General features: G+C 34.1%; 3 protein-coding genes across 7 annotated transcripts in view; all 3 read left to right on the top strand.

Moving 5' to 3' along the window:
* Window positions 1-133: 133 nt before the first annotated feature.
* LOC138182550 (maternal B9.15 protein) lies at window positions 134-4,840 on the top strand. 5 transcript variants are annotated; one of them, XM_069118523.1, is made up of 3 exons: window positions 134-276; window positions 907-1,614; window positions 1,727-4,840. In XM_069118523.1, exons 2-3 carry the CDS (start codon window positions 1,171-1,173, stop codon window positions 2,078-2,080), a joined length of 798 nt encoding a protein of 265 aa, XP_068974624.1. In that variant the 5' UTR covers window positions 134-276; window positions 907-1,170; the 3' UTR covers window positions 2,081-4,840. The 5 variants fall into 5 exon arrangements, with proteins under 5 accessions (XP_068974624.1, XP_068974625.1, XP_068974627.1 ...); XM_069118524.1 differs by having other exon boundaries at window positions 149-283; XM_069118526.1 differs by having other exon boundaries at window positions 172-379.
* A 1,076-nt stretch (window positions 4,841-5,916) lies between these two features.
* On the top strand, window positions 5,917-12,283 carry LOC138182483 (GRIP and coiled-coil domain-containing protein). Its single transcript, XM_069118390.1, has 4 exons — window positions 5,917-6,362; window positions 6,645-7,040; window positions 7,122-7,205; window positions 7,282-12,283. The coding sequence occupies exons 1-4, from the start codon at window positions 6,342-6,344 to the stop codon at window positions 9,373-9,375; spliced, it is 2,595 nt and encodes an 864-aa protein (XP_068974491.1). The 5' UTR covers window positions 5,917-6,341; the 3' UTR covers window positions 9,376-12,283.
* A 760-nt stretch (window positions 12,284-13,043) lies between these two features.
* The window catches only part of stum (mechanosensory transduction mediator stumble), a 28,118-nt gene continuing 22,061 nt past the window's right edge, over window positions 13,044-19,100 (top strand). Inside the window, exons 1-2 of the mRNA XM_069118387.1 lie at window positions 13,044-13,346; window positions 13,836-14,115. The gene's annotated coding sequence lies outside the window, so the exon portion shown is untranslated. The remainder of the gene's footprint in view (window positions 13,347-13,835; window positions 14,116-19,100) is intronic.

Genomic DNA, 19,100 nt, shown 5'->3' with positions numbered 1-19,100 from the left:
CAAATCACTTTTTATATAAATTAAATTTCTTTCAAAACATATAGGATCCTGTCTTAGGATCTTACATTAAGAGTGTAAGTTATAATCTGATGTTTTTAAAATTATTTTTCTATATCTGTAATATTACAAATAGGAGCAACTATCGAAGGTCTATATTTTTTTACATACTTCATGGACATTGATGCAACGTAACACGTGTTGGGTCGAGTACGTTTATTTAAAGAGAGAGAAGACGTAGTAGTTTCACCAGAAACACGGAATTTTCATCACTGAATTGTAAGAGGTCAATTTAATATTAGTACTAAATCTTTATGTATATCAAACGAAAGTATACGCGGCAGCAGTGAAATATTATGATAAATAAATAATCACCAAGATTGTGAGTTGTGGTATTTCAGGAACAATCGCTCACGGCACGACCTGGTACGACAAGAATGAGCTGGCATAATTCGTTGTGCTCATTATTTCGAAACAATCGTTTTTCCAAATTTGATATACCTTACAATGGTGCCGTTTGCCTTGTTTCTGATTATTAATCATCGTGATTGCGGTGTAATTCGTCAATATTGTTTCTTTAAATGATTTTCCTAACCTGAGTTATTATGGTTCATAACCTAATTAATACTCATAACATATTGTTGTGTAGTTCTACTGTGAAACGAAATCAGTCGTTTTGTGTGTCTATATACATATCTATAATATAATGCAACAAGTCATGTGTACTTAATATAATCAAAATTTACTTGTTTAAATGTTTTTTCTCATTTGGTCATTAGAAAAACAAACAAACAAGATTTTTATAGACACATATGTGAGCTTAGTTTTATAGAATATTAGTGGATATAAACTTATGAAACATTGAACTTTTGAATGATTTGTTATTAATAATCTTGTATGTAATTTCAGGTAGGAATAATAAAAGATAATTGGAATAAACTGCGCATGTGAAAGTAACAGTAAAATAGCTTAGCAGAAGCTGTTTTCCAAACAAAAATAAAAGAAAAACATCATAGATCATACAAAATTTAGGCATTGCTGCGGTGCAGAAGGGCTCTATGTGCTCCACATCAGCTTCAGCAAATGATACTTTAGTTTTCAAGAATATTGTATCACAGCATCAAAGGAGAATTTCATCTGCAAATTATAAACTTGGTACACGACAAAGACAACATGCGCAACGAGATTACTGCAGCAGTACTATTCTTAGTACAGCTGATAGAAAAAAACGAAAAATTTAGTCCTGATCAATTGGAATGTTTTAAACGACGTTTGGTGGAATTGTTGACGGAACGTTTTAAAAATCATTGGTTTCCTGACAAGCCATTCAAAGGCCAAGGTTATCGTTGTATTCGTGTAAATGGTCATAATCGGAGGGATGCAACTTTGGAGAGTGCTGCCAATGCTGCTGGAGTAAAATATGAAGATCTATCATTACCAGTAGAATTAACGCTTTGGGTTGATCCCAATGAAGTTTGCTGCCGATTTGGAGAGAGCAAAGGGTCATATTGTACATTGGCATCATTTGACGATAAGGAAAATACTGTACCAATTTTTCAAGGAAATGAAGGATTAGAAAAGGAAAATAAACAATCTGAGGGGCCGACTAAGATACAGGTTAATATATGTTCCTATGTACATATCTATATTGTTTTTCTCTTAATAATAAGAGATAAGAAAAATAATTAAAAAAATTAAATAAGAAATAATATATTTTTATGTCTTACAGAAATCCCCTTTGACTAGTAATACAGATCAGCAACAAAAATCAAAACCACTAAGCTCTGCTAATCAAAATCAACAGCATAGCAATAATGGTACAGGTAGGAAACGCAATCTAAACAGCCCGAGATTGCACCTAAATAGAAACCGTTCCTGGTTTGGCCACTCCTTCAGTATGGGCTATGGTCCTCATCCAATAAGTCAACCATGGTATAACATTATGCCTCCTCATTTTTTGGGTGGTCCATCTCCACCTCCTTTTATGGGTCACAGAGGAAACAAATGGATTCATCCACCATCCTACCCTACAGGACCTACCCGGTTCCATCATTGGTCTCCTAAAGCTGCTCTTAAAGTATAAAGAATCCCTCCTTATGAAAGTAGTTAAGAAATCTGTTCCTTTTTATAAATAAGATTACAACATTTTTTTACCAATTTAAAAATTTTATGTTTTGATGTAAAACTACATGACATTTATAACAATTCTAAAAATATATTGTTATTATTAAGACTATTATTTACATTTCAATATGAACGTCTTTGTATTAGGAACAGGTTTATTAACATTTCAGTGACGAGAATTATCCATTCTGTAATTACAAATGACCTTGTTCGAATTACGACTAAGGCTTACGATTTTTTATGATGAGAAATGTTGCATTATTACATGTTATACATAAATAATTAATTGAATGATAGATGTTTAATTCCGGATGCAAGGTTGCTTGTAAAATATTAGATTAGTCAGAATTTAATTAGAATGAATTAAGTCATTGGTGTGTAAGACGTAAAAAAGATAAATGTCATATCACTTGTGGCACTCTTTCTGATTAATCCTCGAAAAAAGGATTTAGTAAGAGATAGATCGTAGGTATTTCGAGAGGAAGCAGTATTGATTTTAAGTGAATTTCTTAAATTGAATACAATTCTTCTTTAAATTATATGTAATAAATTTTAATGCCTTTTACAGGCGATCTCAGTTCATTAAATAACATTTCATATTTGAAATTCTGTCATGTAATAGAGATAAAGAGTTTCAAAGGAAATTCTTTTCTGTCATGTGTATATATGTAGTGTATTCACGATAACTGGAGCTTCAAAGTTCGCCTTATTTTTCAGTATTGTTATAGCAAAGAAAAAATAGAGAATTTAGAAAATATGATCTATCAACTTGTTAAGATAGTAATACTCTATAACAATATTGACAAAACATGTAAGCTTTGAAATTCTAGTAACACTGATTTGAGAATGACGTTTGACAAGTTCAAATCAACTTTTACTGTATATTATTATATTGCGTTAACAAATAGAGAGAAACAATGTCGCTTCAGAATTTGCAGGTCTGTGGTGCAAAGAAATTTAGTATATTTTCGCTTTAAAGGCACATCATACCTGTTATATAATACATACTGCCTCCAGTAGAGATTCTATTAATAATCATTTATGTTAGAAGATTATTAACAAGTGCATGAATTTCATAATTAACGTACACTTATAAAAATGATGATTTATTTTAATCATGCTCTACATGAAAATATATTGAGCTTATTGCTTTTAAGTAAAACTACTAAAACTTAGCATTTAAGAATATGCATCATTGATGTTAGTAGATCTATAGCTTATCACAGTTGAAACTTTAATTCTATCATACTAATGCAAATGTGTACATTCAATTCAATTCTTGTATATTGTAGACAATTGATAACATCATAGTAATTTATGCTCTTGCTTTGTTAACAACATAAATATATGTTTAATTCATATTTGGGAATTATCTATGTATGAAGGACTCAAAAACCAAATCAAATAAATAAGCCTCCTAATTATTACTTCATACAGTATTTTGAGTGTTACAATAGTTTACTATTTTTGCATCTTGCTGTTTACCTACAATTCTTTCATTCAGATATATTTGTGTAAATGTACATATTACTATATTTATAGATGTAACAAAATAATATTCTTTAATTTTTATATTTAAACACTACTAGTGTTTGGTTTTTGAACCTTTCACACATACGCGAACGTTTTAATATCATACATATTTAAAGTATGCAATTTTGTTCAATTTATGTTGTAACATAGAGTTATTCATAAAGGTAACTTTCACTTTATTTATGCAATTTTAATGTGAGAATTACTTTTAAGAGTGAATTAACATTGTATGTAAAATGCAGTATGTAGTGTATTTTATTAGTACATTATTAATTTATATGGTTAAATCATTTTATGAACTTTTCGTTAATATTCTAAAACACAAAATTGGCGGAAATGTGAAAAATTTAAATCGGATAGGATAGGTGTTATTATCCATTACATAATATAAATCTATTTGATGACACAAATTTGAATATTGTTGCTAGATACATTTAGTGCCCTTAGATAAATTTCTAAAGATATAACCAGATACAACATAAATATTATTGAGCAGACTGTGTTAAGGAATTTTAATCAAATATGTAGTATAAATTTTGCAACTTTCATGTTCAACATTTAGCATTGTTTAATATATGCATGAAATTTGCTGTATTGTAGGTGATTCTTGTGTTCAATTTGTTAAAACTTATTCAGAAGAGTCATTTTGTTGTTATGAAAGGTATAAAAATTCTATATAGATATTATAATGTATATGTAGAGTTAAGCAATGTTGCATTCGGACATATTATTTTATTAATATATATGATGCTCAACATTTGAAATGTTCCAAACTTTTTAATTGTGTTCATATATTAAAAAAAAAAAGAAAAGATACACTTTATGCTCCATACAATAAACATATTCAAATAATAGAAAATATTCAGAAACAATTTTTTGATAAAAAATCTATATTCAACTAACATGTGATAAAACACGTAGTATTAATGTACATTTGCATTCTTGACAAGAAAAAAAAATTACAAAGATTTTAGGCAAAAAAATATTCCCTTTTATATAAAAAATTCTTTTATATCTGTATCTTCTTAAGTACATACATTATAGCTAGGCATTAACATTGACAAGTGAATATAGTGCTTTGGCGTAAAAAATTGAAGTTCTTCAGATTGTTAAAAAAAAACAAAAGAAATTTACACAATATTAAAGAAAAAATCGAAGATTTCAATTTGAAATACTTTTTTTTTTTTGTATATTTAATACCTAGAGAAAAATTTTAACATTTCATTATTGTACATTCTATTATCGTCTATGAGACTGTACTTTACAATCGTGTAGAAACAATGTATCCAAGAAGGAAAACAGGTTTGATATTAGGCTTTAACGTTTGGATCATTTCGATTGTAGGGTAAGGCACTATATAAACATATGCATATATTCTATCACTGCTGTGTCATATGTTATAAATCTACTTCTTGCATAATTATGCAATGATAATTATAATCCTGTTCTACAACCACATTGATCTTCGCATTTTTTCATAACTTTAAATATATATATCTGTTCAATATTTTGTTTCGTGTTATCTAATAAAAACTATATTAGACATTCAAGCAAAATACTTATACATCATTAATTGTACAACCTCTTTACTTTTACCATTACAATCAAAATTTCTAAAATTATTAATCAATAATGAATGAAATTTCAAAATATTCTAGGAAGATTCGTATCTGTACTAGAAAAACATAAAGAATCATAATAAAACCGTATTATTAATTACAAATTAATTTTTACCCTATTATTTTATAGGTAATGTGTTGGCTTTTCGGATGTAATGAAATAGAAATTGTTTTCATTTCGTCTTTATTAATTTTTGGTTTTTGTTTAATGCCGATTTAAAATTACACAATGCATTTTTTTGTAAATGAGAAAATAATATTTTGTAACGTCTGTTATTTTTTCGAATATTATACGAAACATATTGTTATATTATTATCATTAACATTTGTATGATTACAAACATTATATATGAGATATAATAAACACTTAATAAATATTTCTGCAAATTAAATGTCTCTTATTTTTCAAAATCCATTTTATTAATACTTCCAACGTATATATTTCAGGTACAGGCAAAAACTACTAAGTTTAAAAAATTGCATTAATCTCTATTATTTTTCCGCGTTTATTCAATAGATAAGATGGCTATATCTTGACATCCAATAAGAAATGTGTATGTTTTCTGAGTTGTTCTATTGGTTATTCATAAATAGTTTGTTAAGTACGATTTTCATTATTGAAAATATCTCTTTGAATTTTCCTTTTCATTCGATAACTGTTTTTTTTTCTTCAAATAAATTTATGATACATTATAAAAAGTAGTGAAAGTAATGTAGTAGCGCCATAAAGACAATTAAAAACATCTGTAACTTAGTTACTTGAAGTTGACGATTGAATTACTTTGATGTGTTAGATGTGTGGCAGACGACAGAGAACTTTGCAATCTGTCATTTCGAAGCTAATCGCAACGATATTTTATTAAACATTAGCTATTTCATAAAAACGACTCTTATCACATAGTTTGCCATAGTAGTTGACTATGTTATAGGAAAATAAATTACGTTGGAACGTGTACAAACTATCCATATTTCTGTTCGAATTAAACGACAGGGTTATGAGGCTCCAATTTCGAAGTCTCGCTATTCATAAATATTTTTTCAGTGTTTTTAATATAATTTGTACATTACATGATGGCTGAAAAATGTAAGGTATGTATGTTAATAGGAACTACGTATTACACATATGTAATAATAATTAATATTTGGATAAAACCATATGATCAAATTATCAAATCTTAAAATTTTTATCAGTATTGATTTTAATCAAACAAATAATAACTAATAACATAGTTACAGTTAGGAAAAAATAAATTTTTAATACTTAAGTGTAATTAGTATTCAAGTATACTTAATTGATCTTTAATCTCTTCTTTATAATAGTATTATTAAGTACCATATGTGAACATTATTTTTGCTAATTATCCATTTCAGGAATGTGGGTGCAAATGTGTGAGCTGCAATCAAAATGATCAGCAACATGGAGAAATGCACTTACATGTAGAAATAGAAAATTTGCGCCAACGTTTAATGGAAAAAGATAATCACATTGTAACAATGGAGACACAATTCCTAAACGAAGCTGATAAGTTTCCAAATGGAGAATTAGCCTCCATGAAGGAGGAACTTTTAATTTGGCAAGAGAAGTATTCAAGATTACATGAAGCTCACAAACGTGTTCAGAAAGTAAATCAAAATCTTGAGGATAAATTATTAAGGATTGTAGATAAATGTGAAACAGAGAAAAGTGCATTTACTAAGGATATTGCAACTTTATCTCACAGATTAGCCGATGCAAATTACACAATACATCGTTTAACCCAAGATAATGTATGTTTTAAGTACAAAATTTTGATGGTTCCTTTAGAATGTATTATGAATAAAGCTGCTGTAAATAATATTTTGTTTTAGGAAAAATATCGGAATGATGTAAATTTGGCAATACAACTTCTTCAGTGTAAGCCTTCTAATTTTGTCGGACAAAAATATGATTCTGTAAGTTATACTTATTACAATGTGAAATAGTTAATTTCGAATATGAAAAAAATACTTAAAAATCAATTTATTTCAGCTGCCCTCTGAGGTACAAGCCAAAGTTAGGACATATATTGCACAAAAGAAACATTCCAATGATACTGCACCTGCTGACATGAAAAGTATTACAGTACCAATTTCAACGTTTCCTCCAACAGCAATGGTATATAATGTAACTAAGCCTGTAGTTGAAAACAATAGCGATGATGATACAGATGAATCCAAGCCACCAGTGGATGTCGTTTCTGCAGCAATAATGGCAAAAGTTTTAGAAGATCGAGAGAAAGAGAGAGTATTTGGCAAACATTGTGACACATGTACTTGTCACAGAAGTATTTTAATGGTTGATGCTGAAACACAAACTAATATGCCAAATGTTTTTTCTTGTAATGAATGTACAATGAACTATGCACAAAATATAGAGAAACACTCTGATAATTTGAAAAATATCGACAAAAGTTGCCAAAATAAAGGCAGTCAAAACTCTTTGGTGCATGTAGTTTACCACGAAGGAAATGAAAGCGTTAGTAGTAAAGTACACTATCAGAACAATTGTACAAAGATTAGTAATCATCAACAGCTATCCACAAGAGACAAATTTTTAAGTAGGAATGCTAAAATTATAGACGGTTTAAAGGAAGATGGTCGTGTAAATGTTAATATGAAAGTTAATTTTAATAAGAAAAATTCAATACGCCGTAGCGATCCGCAACACCAAAGTGTATTCCAAAATCAGAACGAGAACACGATTAAACAGAAGATAACTCACAAAACAGGCGATACATGCGTTAATGGTAAAATAAATATTGATAAAGGAAAGCAAACGAAACTGAATAAAAAGTGTGAGTTACAAATCGATGGCAAATTCAGTTCGAATTCTTGGAATAAATTAGACAAGGAATCTTCTAATTGTAGTCACATAGTTCCTGAAAATTGTAAAAACTACTTTGATAGAAAAGAACCGAGTCAGATTGATATTATTAATGATAGATTATGGAAAAACGAGTGGACGAAATTAAAGTCACAGAATAAAACGAAAGAAAGTAAGGACAAAGTTAACAGTGACATGGAGATCGATATAATTAACGATAGGATCTGGAAAAATGATAGATCAGCTCAAGAAACTCATCATCCGACGCAATTAACTTTAATAGAAGTCAAGAATATTGATAGTGTTACTCAACAGAATGATTCTGGACAAGTGGAAGTAGCCACTAGCCCAAGTTTTAGTAGCGATAGTATTGTAATTTCAACTTCCGATCCTTCCAGTAGCTCTAGTGATGTCGCTCAATTAACTGGACTGCGTTTGCATAATGTTAGTAATTTGAAATCTAATACTCAGAACAGAATAACTGGTCCAAGGAATTGTCTCGTAAGGGTAACACCTGGATCGAAGAATATTCTCTTAGATAATGCTGGACATTATAAAACTGTATTATACACTAGTGGAAATAATAAACCAAATACCGCTTTAGTTCATTCGAAGAAATTGTCTCGGTCTGGATCTGAAAGAACAATTTCAACCAGTAGCGAAGAAAGTACTCCTATGTTGTTACATGACAATAACCAACTGCAAAGAGTAGCTGAATGGGTTCAATCCTCGGTTCACATGGATAATTCTGGGTCAAATTACACGGAGTTAAAGCCTAATGAAAATATAATGGACAAAAGTCTTTCGTTAACATATTTAGACAAGTCACACACGAAGTGCAAATCGATCGAAAACAATCGAGAACTATATGAGAATTCACTGGAAAACAAATGCAAGGATTTAGTAATGAACGTCCAAGAGTTTGAAGAAGGAAATTTAAATAATGATGTAAATAATTTTTCATTGGCTGTAAATAACTCTGATATAGAAAAGGAGAAAGATTTAATATCTTTCGATGTTCCAATGGAAGAGGACAAAGTTTTGCCTAAAATTTCGAAGAAAGCAAATCCTGTGGATTTTGATTACGAAGTCAAGATCACTAAAGAAATGGAGGAAACTTATTTAAAACTTGCAGCGAGTTTAGACCCTGTCGCGTTAAGCTTATCGAGCACGGATAATGCAGATTTAACGATCGAGAAATATAGGAAAGATTATAAGAGATTTCAAAGGAGTTACGATAAGACGGGATCAAAAGTGTAAAGTATTCCAGCAAATATTTCAAACAAATTATTACTATTTCAGCAGGGAGTTCCTTTAAAGATAACAGAGCATTATTTTTTGTAACTACGTGAAACTAAGGCTGTACCAAGAACAGTAGCTTAGGGTAAAACATTCTATATAGCACTGCAGATATAGAATTATATTTATTTAATTTGTATAGGTAACAGTAATACAGCAATATTTCTGTCTAGTGAATAAAAGTCCAATTTCATAATATTGCAATCACGCAACATTGCAGAACACGCTATTGTTTAACAGCTATATTAGCCAATTATTTTGTAGTTATATACGTGTATAGTTTAGTTCAAACTAGTTAAAAATCAAATAGGGTTCTTTTCTTTTTTTTTTGTTTCTCCTAGGTAAATTCGATATTGAAATGCTTTACGAATGACGATGCAATGGATACTGTCACTTACTTTTTCTCCTTTGATTCTCTATAGTTTTGTATAGATCGATCGAAATCGAAAACGTAGCCCGACTAAATTAGATGTCTAAATTTTTATTCTTGTTACTGCGATTAAATATTATAGGACGAATTGCGTTCACGTATATTCAAACGAGACAATATTTAACAAAAATTCGTTATTAAAATGTCGAAACACTGTATCCATAGTGCGGTACATTAGTGCATACTACATGCTTCCAATCATTAGAGCTACATGACGCGGATATTTCGCGTTGCAAGACGAGGTCTTTTAAAATTCATTTGATACGACAAACACTGTAACGACGGTAGTATTTCACAGCGTTAATGCGTAACATTGTGATCGTTTTAATTCTTATAAAATGTATTCGTGAAACGTTTTATGAACTTCGTTGGGTCGCGTTCACGCAGGATGGATTCGTAAAAATCATGAGGGAAACGTTTTCGTAATAAAGATTCGTTTCGCGCAGAGATTATCGTCTGTGTTAAAGAGTAATTACGGTACCAAAGTTAAGAAGCTACTATGTTTAGTACTTCTTTAATATTTCGCGTAACATAATACTTCATAGTATAATTATCTACTTTCTGTTGTATGTATCGTTGCACGTTTATTTTAAATGCCTAAAATCTCTGCGAGAAGATAACGATTACAATAGTGCAAGCATATAATTAAGGTAAACTGGATCGTTACATGATTTCGATGTTAATCCAAGCTCGCTGTACTTTGGTCGAATTACAACCGATCACTTAAAAAAAAAAAAAAAAGAAAGAAAGAGAAGAAAAGGTATAACAATAAAAATTAGAAAAAAAAAAGTTCAACAAATGAGAAGAGAAACGACGTAAACTTCTACTCGCTCTACAAGTTTTTAGCATTCTAATGCCAATGAAAAGAATTTCTTCGAAATTGTTCCTTAAACCGTACTTTCATAAATTATTACGGATATCGATAAACTGATCATTATCGCGACTATAACTACCACGAAGAAAGGAGATTCTAATCGAAGTGGCTTTATGAAGAAACATTTAGCGGCCACTATAATAATGATTGTATATGTTAATAATTTTTCCCAGTGAAAGAGTTAAGTAAAATTGCTAGTCTTGCGGTTCACGAATTTTATCGAAGTGATATATTGTGTTCAGTTGGAAAACACGAATGTTACGATCAATTGCGAAGTAATGTTTTTCCCTAATTTTCGATTTGCGAAATATTTACGCAACAAATTTATCGTGCATGGAATAGAAAGTTACGTGGAATAACGCAGTGATCGAAGATGTGCATTCAAAAAATATTAATTAGCAGTAACTATCGTGTCGCGAACGACACGTTAAAACGTTGCAAATCTACGCGCAGATCTAATCATCTATTATACATACGTAAGGATACAGCAAGACGAAAAATAAATCTCGCAAAGATTGCATATTTTTAGGCTGTTCACCTATGCAGAAGCTTCAGAGGCGATGAAATTCGAACGAAAATCCGCGCGTTTTGTGAAGCCGATTGATTTTTATCGTGACTCGTTAAACGCAACGCGTTTTGAGTTAACGACTATTAATTAAGGAGGGTGCATGAGTCACCGGTATATCGGTGCTTAAGTTCTGAATATTCAAAGAGCAATGGAAAATATCGATCGAGAACACGTCGCCAAGTATATTTCCGTCGGTTTCAATTTTTTCTCAGGTGAAACATCCCTTTACGAAGGCAATCAACGAATATCGTTATTATAGGAAGAATATTTAAAAAAAAAAAGAAAAAAAATGCAGTGCTTCGAATATTTGTAAGATTATAATTATTAGAAAGCTGGATCTGGTCGATTTAAGTTCGCCAAATAATTCTTTTGAATAAAAACGTCTGAAGTAATTTTTATCGATACGCTGCACAATAAAGAAGGAGTTATCTAATTCAACCTCTTCATCTGCTTCCACTTAAAGCTGTAAACAAATCAATAAAACGTTATCAAATAAAAGAGCCAAAGGTTTTGCAACACGAACGTACCGATGCAAGAGTCGGCGAAAAAGCAAAGACTCGCTTGTTCAGGATTACGCCGTTGTTCGCGCGTTGCTTGCACCAGCGCGTACGTTTCGCTTGGATTCATTTCGCGGATGATACAACACCGCGTACTGTATCGATAGGAAAACAGTCGGAAGAATAACGAGATATCTCGGATTTTCTCAACTACCTCGTTGCATTCCTCGGACTTTGATAAGGAAAAAGACAGGAAGACTAAGATAGCCTTCGAAGGATAAAAATGCTAACTATGCATTTTAACGTCAACGATCGAGGCGTACAGATATGGACTGAGATTTCATTGAAACGGACTGATCGCTTTGAATCTTGCACGGAATTACATCCTGTAGTAAACAGTTACCCATTTAACTCGAAATCGGATGTACCGTATGTAACGTGGCGACGATGATTATGTACACTGTAAATATACAGTCGAATAAAATATGTTTAAAACGAAACCGATCGAATTCCTTTTATAATATCGTTTCGTTTCACGTTTATAATTTTATTCGCGTTAAATATTCTTATTTAAATGTTCATTGGTTTATATATAGACAAGACTCGAGTTTTCATTTATCGTCGTTATAATATCAGTTTCTACTTGCAACGGATTTGATAAATCTGATCTCGATGTAAATTCCAGCGGCGTTAATTTGACGCAACCGCGGGTTTTCAAGCGTCGCAGAAGACACATGCACAAAATCGATCACGCGATCCGGCCGAGCCCAACTTACTTCAATCATGCTAATGTTCCAATAATTTGGATCCAGCAGACCTAGCTCGACCAAATGAATGAATGAACGGCCTCGCCTGCCTCGCCGTGTTATAGAATATACTCTCGTATAACGCGTTCCTCACCAATATATTCGATTCTGCACAAGTGTTGTAACACTTTTCGCGGTGTACGCGATCCAGCGCGTGGGTGGAGAGACTACGGTTTGTTCGACGATCGATATTACGTAAGAAAATTCGAAACAATCCTGCTTCCTATTGTTTCTCTTTCGCTCTACACAGTTTCAAGTATATTTTTTCTTTTATTCAACAGGAAGAACGCTTGAACGCTGCTTTTATTGTCTACAATTGAGGAACCATTGATACTTTTAACTGATACATTTAACAAACCTCTTACAATCCTACGAGAAGCTAAAATTAGTATACGTAATACGTTCACCTCCTCTGCGATCCTAAAGGTAGAGCACACTTGATCGAGTGAAGTGATTCAAATTAGATAAGGACTTTACTCGACGGACAAATATCTGTATCGAAATGCTAAGATCCACTGATAACCAGCCAATTAATCTTACAACCATTCATTCATCACCGTAGTAAAGTATAAGGAGCAAAATGTTATTGAGAAAACAACGCATATACATTGTCGAATAACACGACAATACTATACAGATGTATTTCCTTAATTTCGTTACGAACTTACATTCTTCTTGCATCGTTAATCCAAAGTCAAACGCAACTGCGTTTATAACACTACACTGTCGTGTACAGCACTGAAGAACCATACGAAAGGTATCGAAATTTCATCCTCATAAATAGACTGCGAATGTTTATGCAAATTCATATTCTTGTGTCGATACGATTAAAGAAATGGAACCTAAGTATCAGGTTGTCCGAAAAGTGTCTTTCTTTTACAGACACGTCTTTTACAACGATGCATCTTTATACAAACACGAAACCTAATCTGTCGAACGTTGTGATCTTCATTTTGATAGATCATCGATAAAATAACATAAAACGGAAAATGTTGTGCGTCCATTATTTGCTTATAAAACGAAAGAAACTTCTCGGACGACCTAATAGATACTTGCTCCATCCATTTGATATACATTTACATATTACGTGCATTCCATGTATCGTTGCACCTTTAAATTTCTCAGAAACGCGTGAAAATCCGCAGTCTACTCGTAAAATTACAACTCAATTCGAAGAACCTCAACCACGAAGCCTCTCTTTTTACATATAACAAAAATTAATTTAATCTCTCACCGTGCTATCCAGCTAAATTTTGGATGTTCAAGTCACTTGATAGCCGATCAAGTTCCCTCGACGCCTGGTCATCGCGCCAGCGCCTCCCGAGTGACCAACTCGTACCCTCGCTTCCTCGACGAACCGCTTAGCCGGCCAACCCCGCGGCAGTAAGGACGCGTTCGTGCTCACGCGAAGACGCGGACCGACGCCGCGGCACGTCGATGCCGATTACCGACGCTTCCTTGAGGCTTGCACCCTCGTAAATGCACCCTGCCCGGCGGCTCCGATTCGCTGTCCACCTGGTAGCCAGGTAAGACGCGTCTTCTACCCGCGATATGCCTCCATCTGGCTTTCTTCAGCTCAAGTGACACGATTAAAAAATTAAAGTAAAAACACAGACAGCTATGGTGACATGGTCGCGGCTAGTTTGAGAGACTAGTTTCACGATCCTGTTGGATCATCGTCGATGTCATCGTCAAGTGGAGCTTTTAAGAGGTTTGGAAATGTTTGAAGTTGTTTGGAGAGGTTGAAGTGGGAGTAAAGTGGATTTGGATGGAACGTTCGTAAAGTGAGAGCTGTTTGAAAGTGTTTGGAGTTAGTTGAACGAAGATCGAGATGGAATCTTGCGAGATCTTCGGATAAGCAGTATGGATCTTTTACTTTTTTCTTTTTTTCAAAATTTTACTTTGTTATTTATTCAGCCTATTACACATGGTTTTTGGTGATCGGCCAGGCTGCTGTAATTGGTGTAATCGGTTTGACTTTCTGACGCATTGGTGGAATTCGCATAGCGCGTGGTCGCTCTCGTGACTGTCGCACGAGGTCGTACTTGAAATTTCATGGGTCATACCTTTTTTTGGTTTAATCAGATAACATCTGCTACGAAGTCAATGTGATTGCTACAATGTGGTTGGCCACCTTGACTCGCTGATTGTCGTTAATCGTTTACCGAGAGCAATTTACGATCGCTGTTCTTCCTGCAAAGTGACGCCTGGCTTTCTTCTTGCCTGTTAGATTCAATTTCAAGGCATCTCGAAATAGCGATCGATCGGAAAACCATGGATCGACTCGTTGACTCGTGGTATGAGAGTGTAACGAAGAGTTTTTAGTTCTTCTTGAAAGAAGAAACACCCGTGCGCCTTCCTCGTGGCGGTCTTCGTGGTTGGATTTGAATCAGATCGATAAGAGTCCGACTGTTCCACTTAGGCGAGGAAAAATTCTATGGAATTTTCTTCTTTCTCCGCTGGAAGATACGTTGCCTCCTAGCGATTCGTTTCTAGATTTTCCAGATTTATTATGAAACTTTTAAGCCGTTGGAGCGTAACATTGAAGGAAAAACTTAGATCGATGAAATTCATTAAGATTCAGACTCGAACTAAACGCTTGATTGTCCACGTTTTGGGTAAGAGCCTGCCGGAACAAAGGAATGATCACTCTATTTAATGCATTGCTTTTTGTCGTGTCCACTATGGGATTAATATGCATGTACGCGCTAATGTTTTCACTTTTGATCGATGACAATTGTCAGAGCACACGCAGCTTAAAATGAACTGGCGAGACCAGTTTGAATTAGAGCGACGACACAAAAGTCACGCGTGAGAAGTTCTCTCGCAATTTCAGAACGAACGGAACGTGCTTATGAATATTTGTATACGTTTGATCGTTTCCACGCACCGAAGGAAAAAATAGAATCAGCAATTAAGGGAGAAAATAGTACAACCTACAATTCCAAATAAATTGAAATTTGCCGTTTCAAATTAACCGCAATCGCGTCATAAAGTTAATAAGCAGGTCTATTCGAGCGACGGAAGGTTTTATACTTTGTCGTTGCGACGAAATAGCTGTAATGAAATACCGCGTTGAAATCTAATTCCGTCTGTGTGCATTGACTTTAAATTACTCACACAGCCGTACTTGAGATTTCGCCACTACCAGCAATTTTCATTTTTCCGTAGAAACAAATATATGGCTCGTACACGAAGAAAAATCGTATAATACGAATCCCTCAGGAGTCAAGTTAATCAACTTCGTCTTTTCTTCGTTTCATTACCCAAATACATGATCGGCGTCGAAAGTCTCAGAAAAGAAATAGTCTATTTGCATAGATATATCTTTCAAGAAAATAACACACACGAATAATAGTAAATTTCAAAGTAGCTTTTCGAAGAATGATATTTGTAATATCGTCATTTTTCTCCATGTTTCGATATGTAAAATCGCTAAATGATGGCTTCTAGTCGATTCATATATTATAAAAACACAAAAACGATATCCTCGAAAGAAGAAAAAGACTAACGAAGGTTTCCCATTACCCCGATTTATCTTCGCAACACAGAAGACCCTTTGATCTCCTCAATGTAAAGGTGTATTTAAAAAAGGGAACGAGTCTCGTCTATAAAAAAAATCTTGCAGCACTAAACGTTCAGATAACGATTATACAAGTGTATGCAAATGTTGGCAGGAAAACGGGACGTGAAGTTGGTGGTACTCGCGTAACAATTAATTCGCCGGTCTTTGCTCGACTGCCCCGTGAAATAATCGGCTGTTACATGATCGTTACGCCGTGCGGAACTTCCTTGGCCGACGGAATTATACACAGGTATACACGGTCGTTGATCCTCCGGTAATGGAAGCCGATTCCAACGTTCTCCATTCTCGTTAACGGCCCGTTGATTTACTATTTCTTCGCTATTCTTGTGCGGTGGTGGCCGATAAACGTCATTTGCGACATCCCATTATGTACGCGAGAAAGAAGAAAAGACGATGCTGCTCGGAAAGCGCCGCTTAATTGAAACGTTACGCAACGGATGCTAATTAAAAGTGACGTACGTCGGTTTGAGGCTGCGCCTCATCTCCGCTAAATCGTTATTTATAACATCGATCATGGGAGATGTTTCGCCTGGGCCACGTTAAACGAGCCTCATTAGGCTACCAAGCGTTAAGTTGCCACGAAATTGAGGCGACCCGATTGGGCAGAGACGACGTCTTCTTCGCACGCAATTGTCGAGCGTATCGTTGGCCTGCAGAGCTAATTGATCGAGTAATCGGTGACCAACGGCAAGGATCGAAACGCGTGAACACACATTGCAAGATTAATCGCATTTATCAGGGGAGAAGTTCAGTTTTGAAGAATCGGAGTAGTTTCTTCCTTCCCTTTCTTTTCCGTCGTTTCTTTTTCACTCGTTGTCGATTTAGCGGATCTCCGATAATTCGATATTTTATCCTGTTTTTTTTTTTATTATTATTATATCAGTTATTTTCAATCCCGACGTCTCGATAGTTGGTAAAAGCAACTTTAGATTAGAGCTTCGTAATACTTTAATGTTCTCTGCCTCATGCTTCTACCATATTTTTGATTCCCGATTGCAATTAGATAGAGTGCACGATGTATACAAATGTACCTGGAAAATCGTCGATCATGTCACGTGGCCTTGCATTCGTATCTCACGTGTAAGTTTTCACCGGTGTCAAGGTTATAAACGGATCTTCTGCAACGATGCTCGCACACATGCAGTAATATTCACCTCGAAATTCATACTAATATTCACTCTATTCACATTTATATTTCCATTATCATAGCCGTTCCGTAGAGACTAGCAAAATTTCCATATGAATTTCTATTCAAGACTCATCCACGTCGCAAAAAAGGTAGATGAGACGATAAACTGCTACCAAATCGTTCTTTTTAAAGCGTTTCTAAAACGGTTCTTAAGCATTTTCCTCTAATGTATACGAGTATGAGCCGTTTCATATGTTCTTTATATATTCGTCCCAGTTCGAACATCTCCAACTGATTTCCCATGAACGATTTAAGCAACTTAATTACCGAAAACCATCTCGTTTACTCTTCGACGTTCCTCGATCGCTCAGACCGTACCTTACGGCACTCCGTTCCAACGATTCCCTTTATGCTTACGCGCTTAACATTTTTATTCGATACGATCCTTCTTTTAATAAGCAAAAAAAAGAAAAAAAAAGAAGATTGAAATTCTGTTCCATAAGAAAAAGTTGTGCTTCCACCTCCATCGGCATCTTTCACATCGATGCACATTGCAGGAGAGGTTCAGTTAGTCGTAGATAGCTTCTGCGATTCGTGGGAGATAGATTTGCAGAAAGTGCGCGATAAGTTCTCGGGGAACGTTACACGTACGAAGTCCGCGGATTGCAAATCGCGCCTCCATTGGTCTGTCCATTAATTCGAAACAAAGGGCCATCGTAAATCAACGCGCCGTCGAGACACGTGAGTCACATTTCGGCCACGAGGTCGTTCGCGCTCGATTCTTCATGCTGGCCAGCTTGTTCTTTGGTGATTCGAGGAATGTCATTGGACATGATGCAGATTCTTCGGGGACCACCAACATGGAGCGCGTACACGCGATGCATCGGCATCGTCTGTTGCGGATGGCGCTCAGACCATCGCTATTTCTGTGATTATTTTCAATTCCCTTTGTGGTTGTCTTTCGTGGTTGTCGATCCGCTCATTCCACTCGAGAATCAGGCAATCGTGTCACTGAGTTTGACGTTGGAATTTTGAAGGAAATGGAAGTTGGAACGGTTCCATGGTATTTGGGATAATTATGGATTTTCGAAGACGCGTGATAACGATTTTTTTTCAATTGAGTATTTTCGATGATTGGAATCGGTGATTGGATAAAAGCTATTCGAGTAATTGATTTATGCCACGATAAGGCGATGAAGTCAATTTGATTTATTTTTTATTTTGATTTTCCAAGAATATATATACATTTTTAAGGCGTATAGTTTGAACGCAGTTTATAAGAAACGCAGGCAGTGAAACTATATAAGAAGATTTATCGCGATAATACTGTAAAACACTGTACGCCCGCTTCGTAAGATTCCATTGACCTATTTTTCACTAAACTATGCTTCCAATTATCTACGTTAAAATGTACTACATTCGAATTATAAAATCGCTCTTCTATAGCGTGCATATTAATATTTCAGGATTAAAGAACTCCGGGTAGAAGGCAGCTCGTTAAAATCATTTCCTTAATTGCCGTGCAATTTTGTAAATTCCTCTGCTACTTGATTGTTATCAACGAAAAATACCATAAATAACGCAGAATACTAAATAATAAAATACGTAGTAAGATATGAAGGTAAAAATGAAAGTAAATGAAAAGCACGAAGATCGTTGCAAGGACAATTCTTAAAAGAAGAAATATGGCGCTTTTCAGAATTACGCAACGCCAAATAAAATTCGAGTGCATAAAGAACAATCTACCCAACAACGTAAAGAACATTCTGTTTTTTTTTTTTTTTACGAATTGAAGA

This window comes from Bombus flavifrons, chromosome 8 (genome assembly GCF_040668555.2).
Source record: "Bombus flavifrons isolate JBK064 chromosome 8, iyBomFlav1_principal, whole genome shotgun sequence".
Lineage (NCBI taxonomy): Eukaryota > Metazoa > Arthropoda > Insecta > Hymenoptera > Apidae > Bombus > Bombus flavifrons.
This window is presented reverse-complemented; position numbering and strand designations above follow the sequence as displayed.

Bases quoted from the DNA above. Each gene is read 5' to 3' on its own strand.
- LOC138182550 (XM_069118523.1), top strand. From the start codon at position 1,171: ATGCGCAACGAGATTACTGCAGCAGTACTATTCTTAGTACAGCTGATA. The intron at 1,615-1,726 runs GTTAATATATGT...TATGTCTTACAG, and splicing joins AGGGGCCGACTAAGATACAG to AAATCCCCTTTGACTAGTAA.
- LOC138182483 (XM_069118390.1), top strand. From the start codon at position 6,342: ATGATGGCTGAAAAATGTAAG. The intron at 6,363-6,644 runs GTATGTATGTTA...TATCCATTTCAG, and splicing joins TGATGGCTGAAAAATGTAAG to GAATGTGGGTGCAAATGTGT. The intron at 7,041-7,121 runs GTATGTTTTAAG...ATTTTGTTTTAG, and splicing joins ATCGTTTAACCCAAGATAAT to GAAAAATATCGGAATGATGT.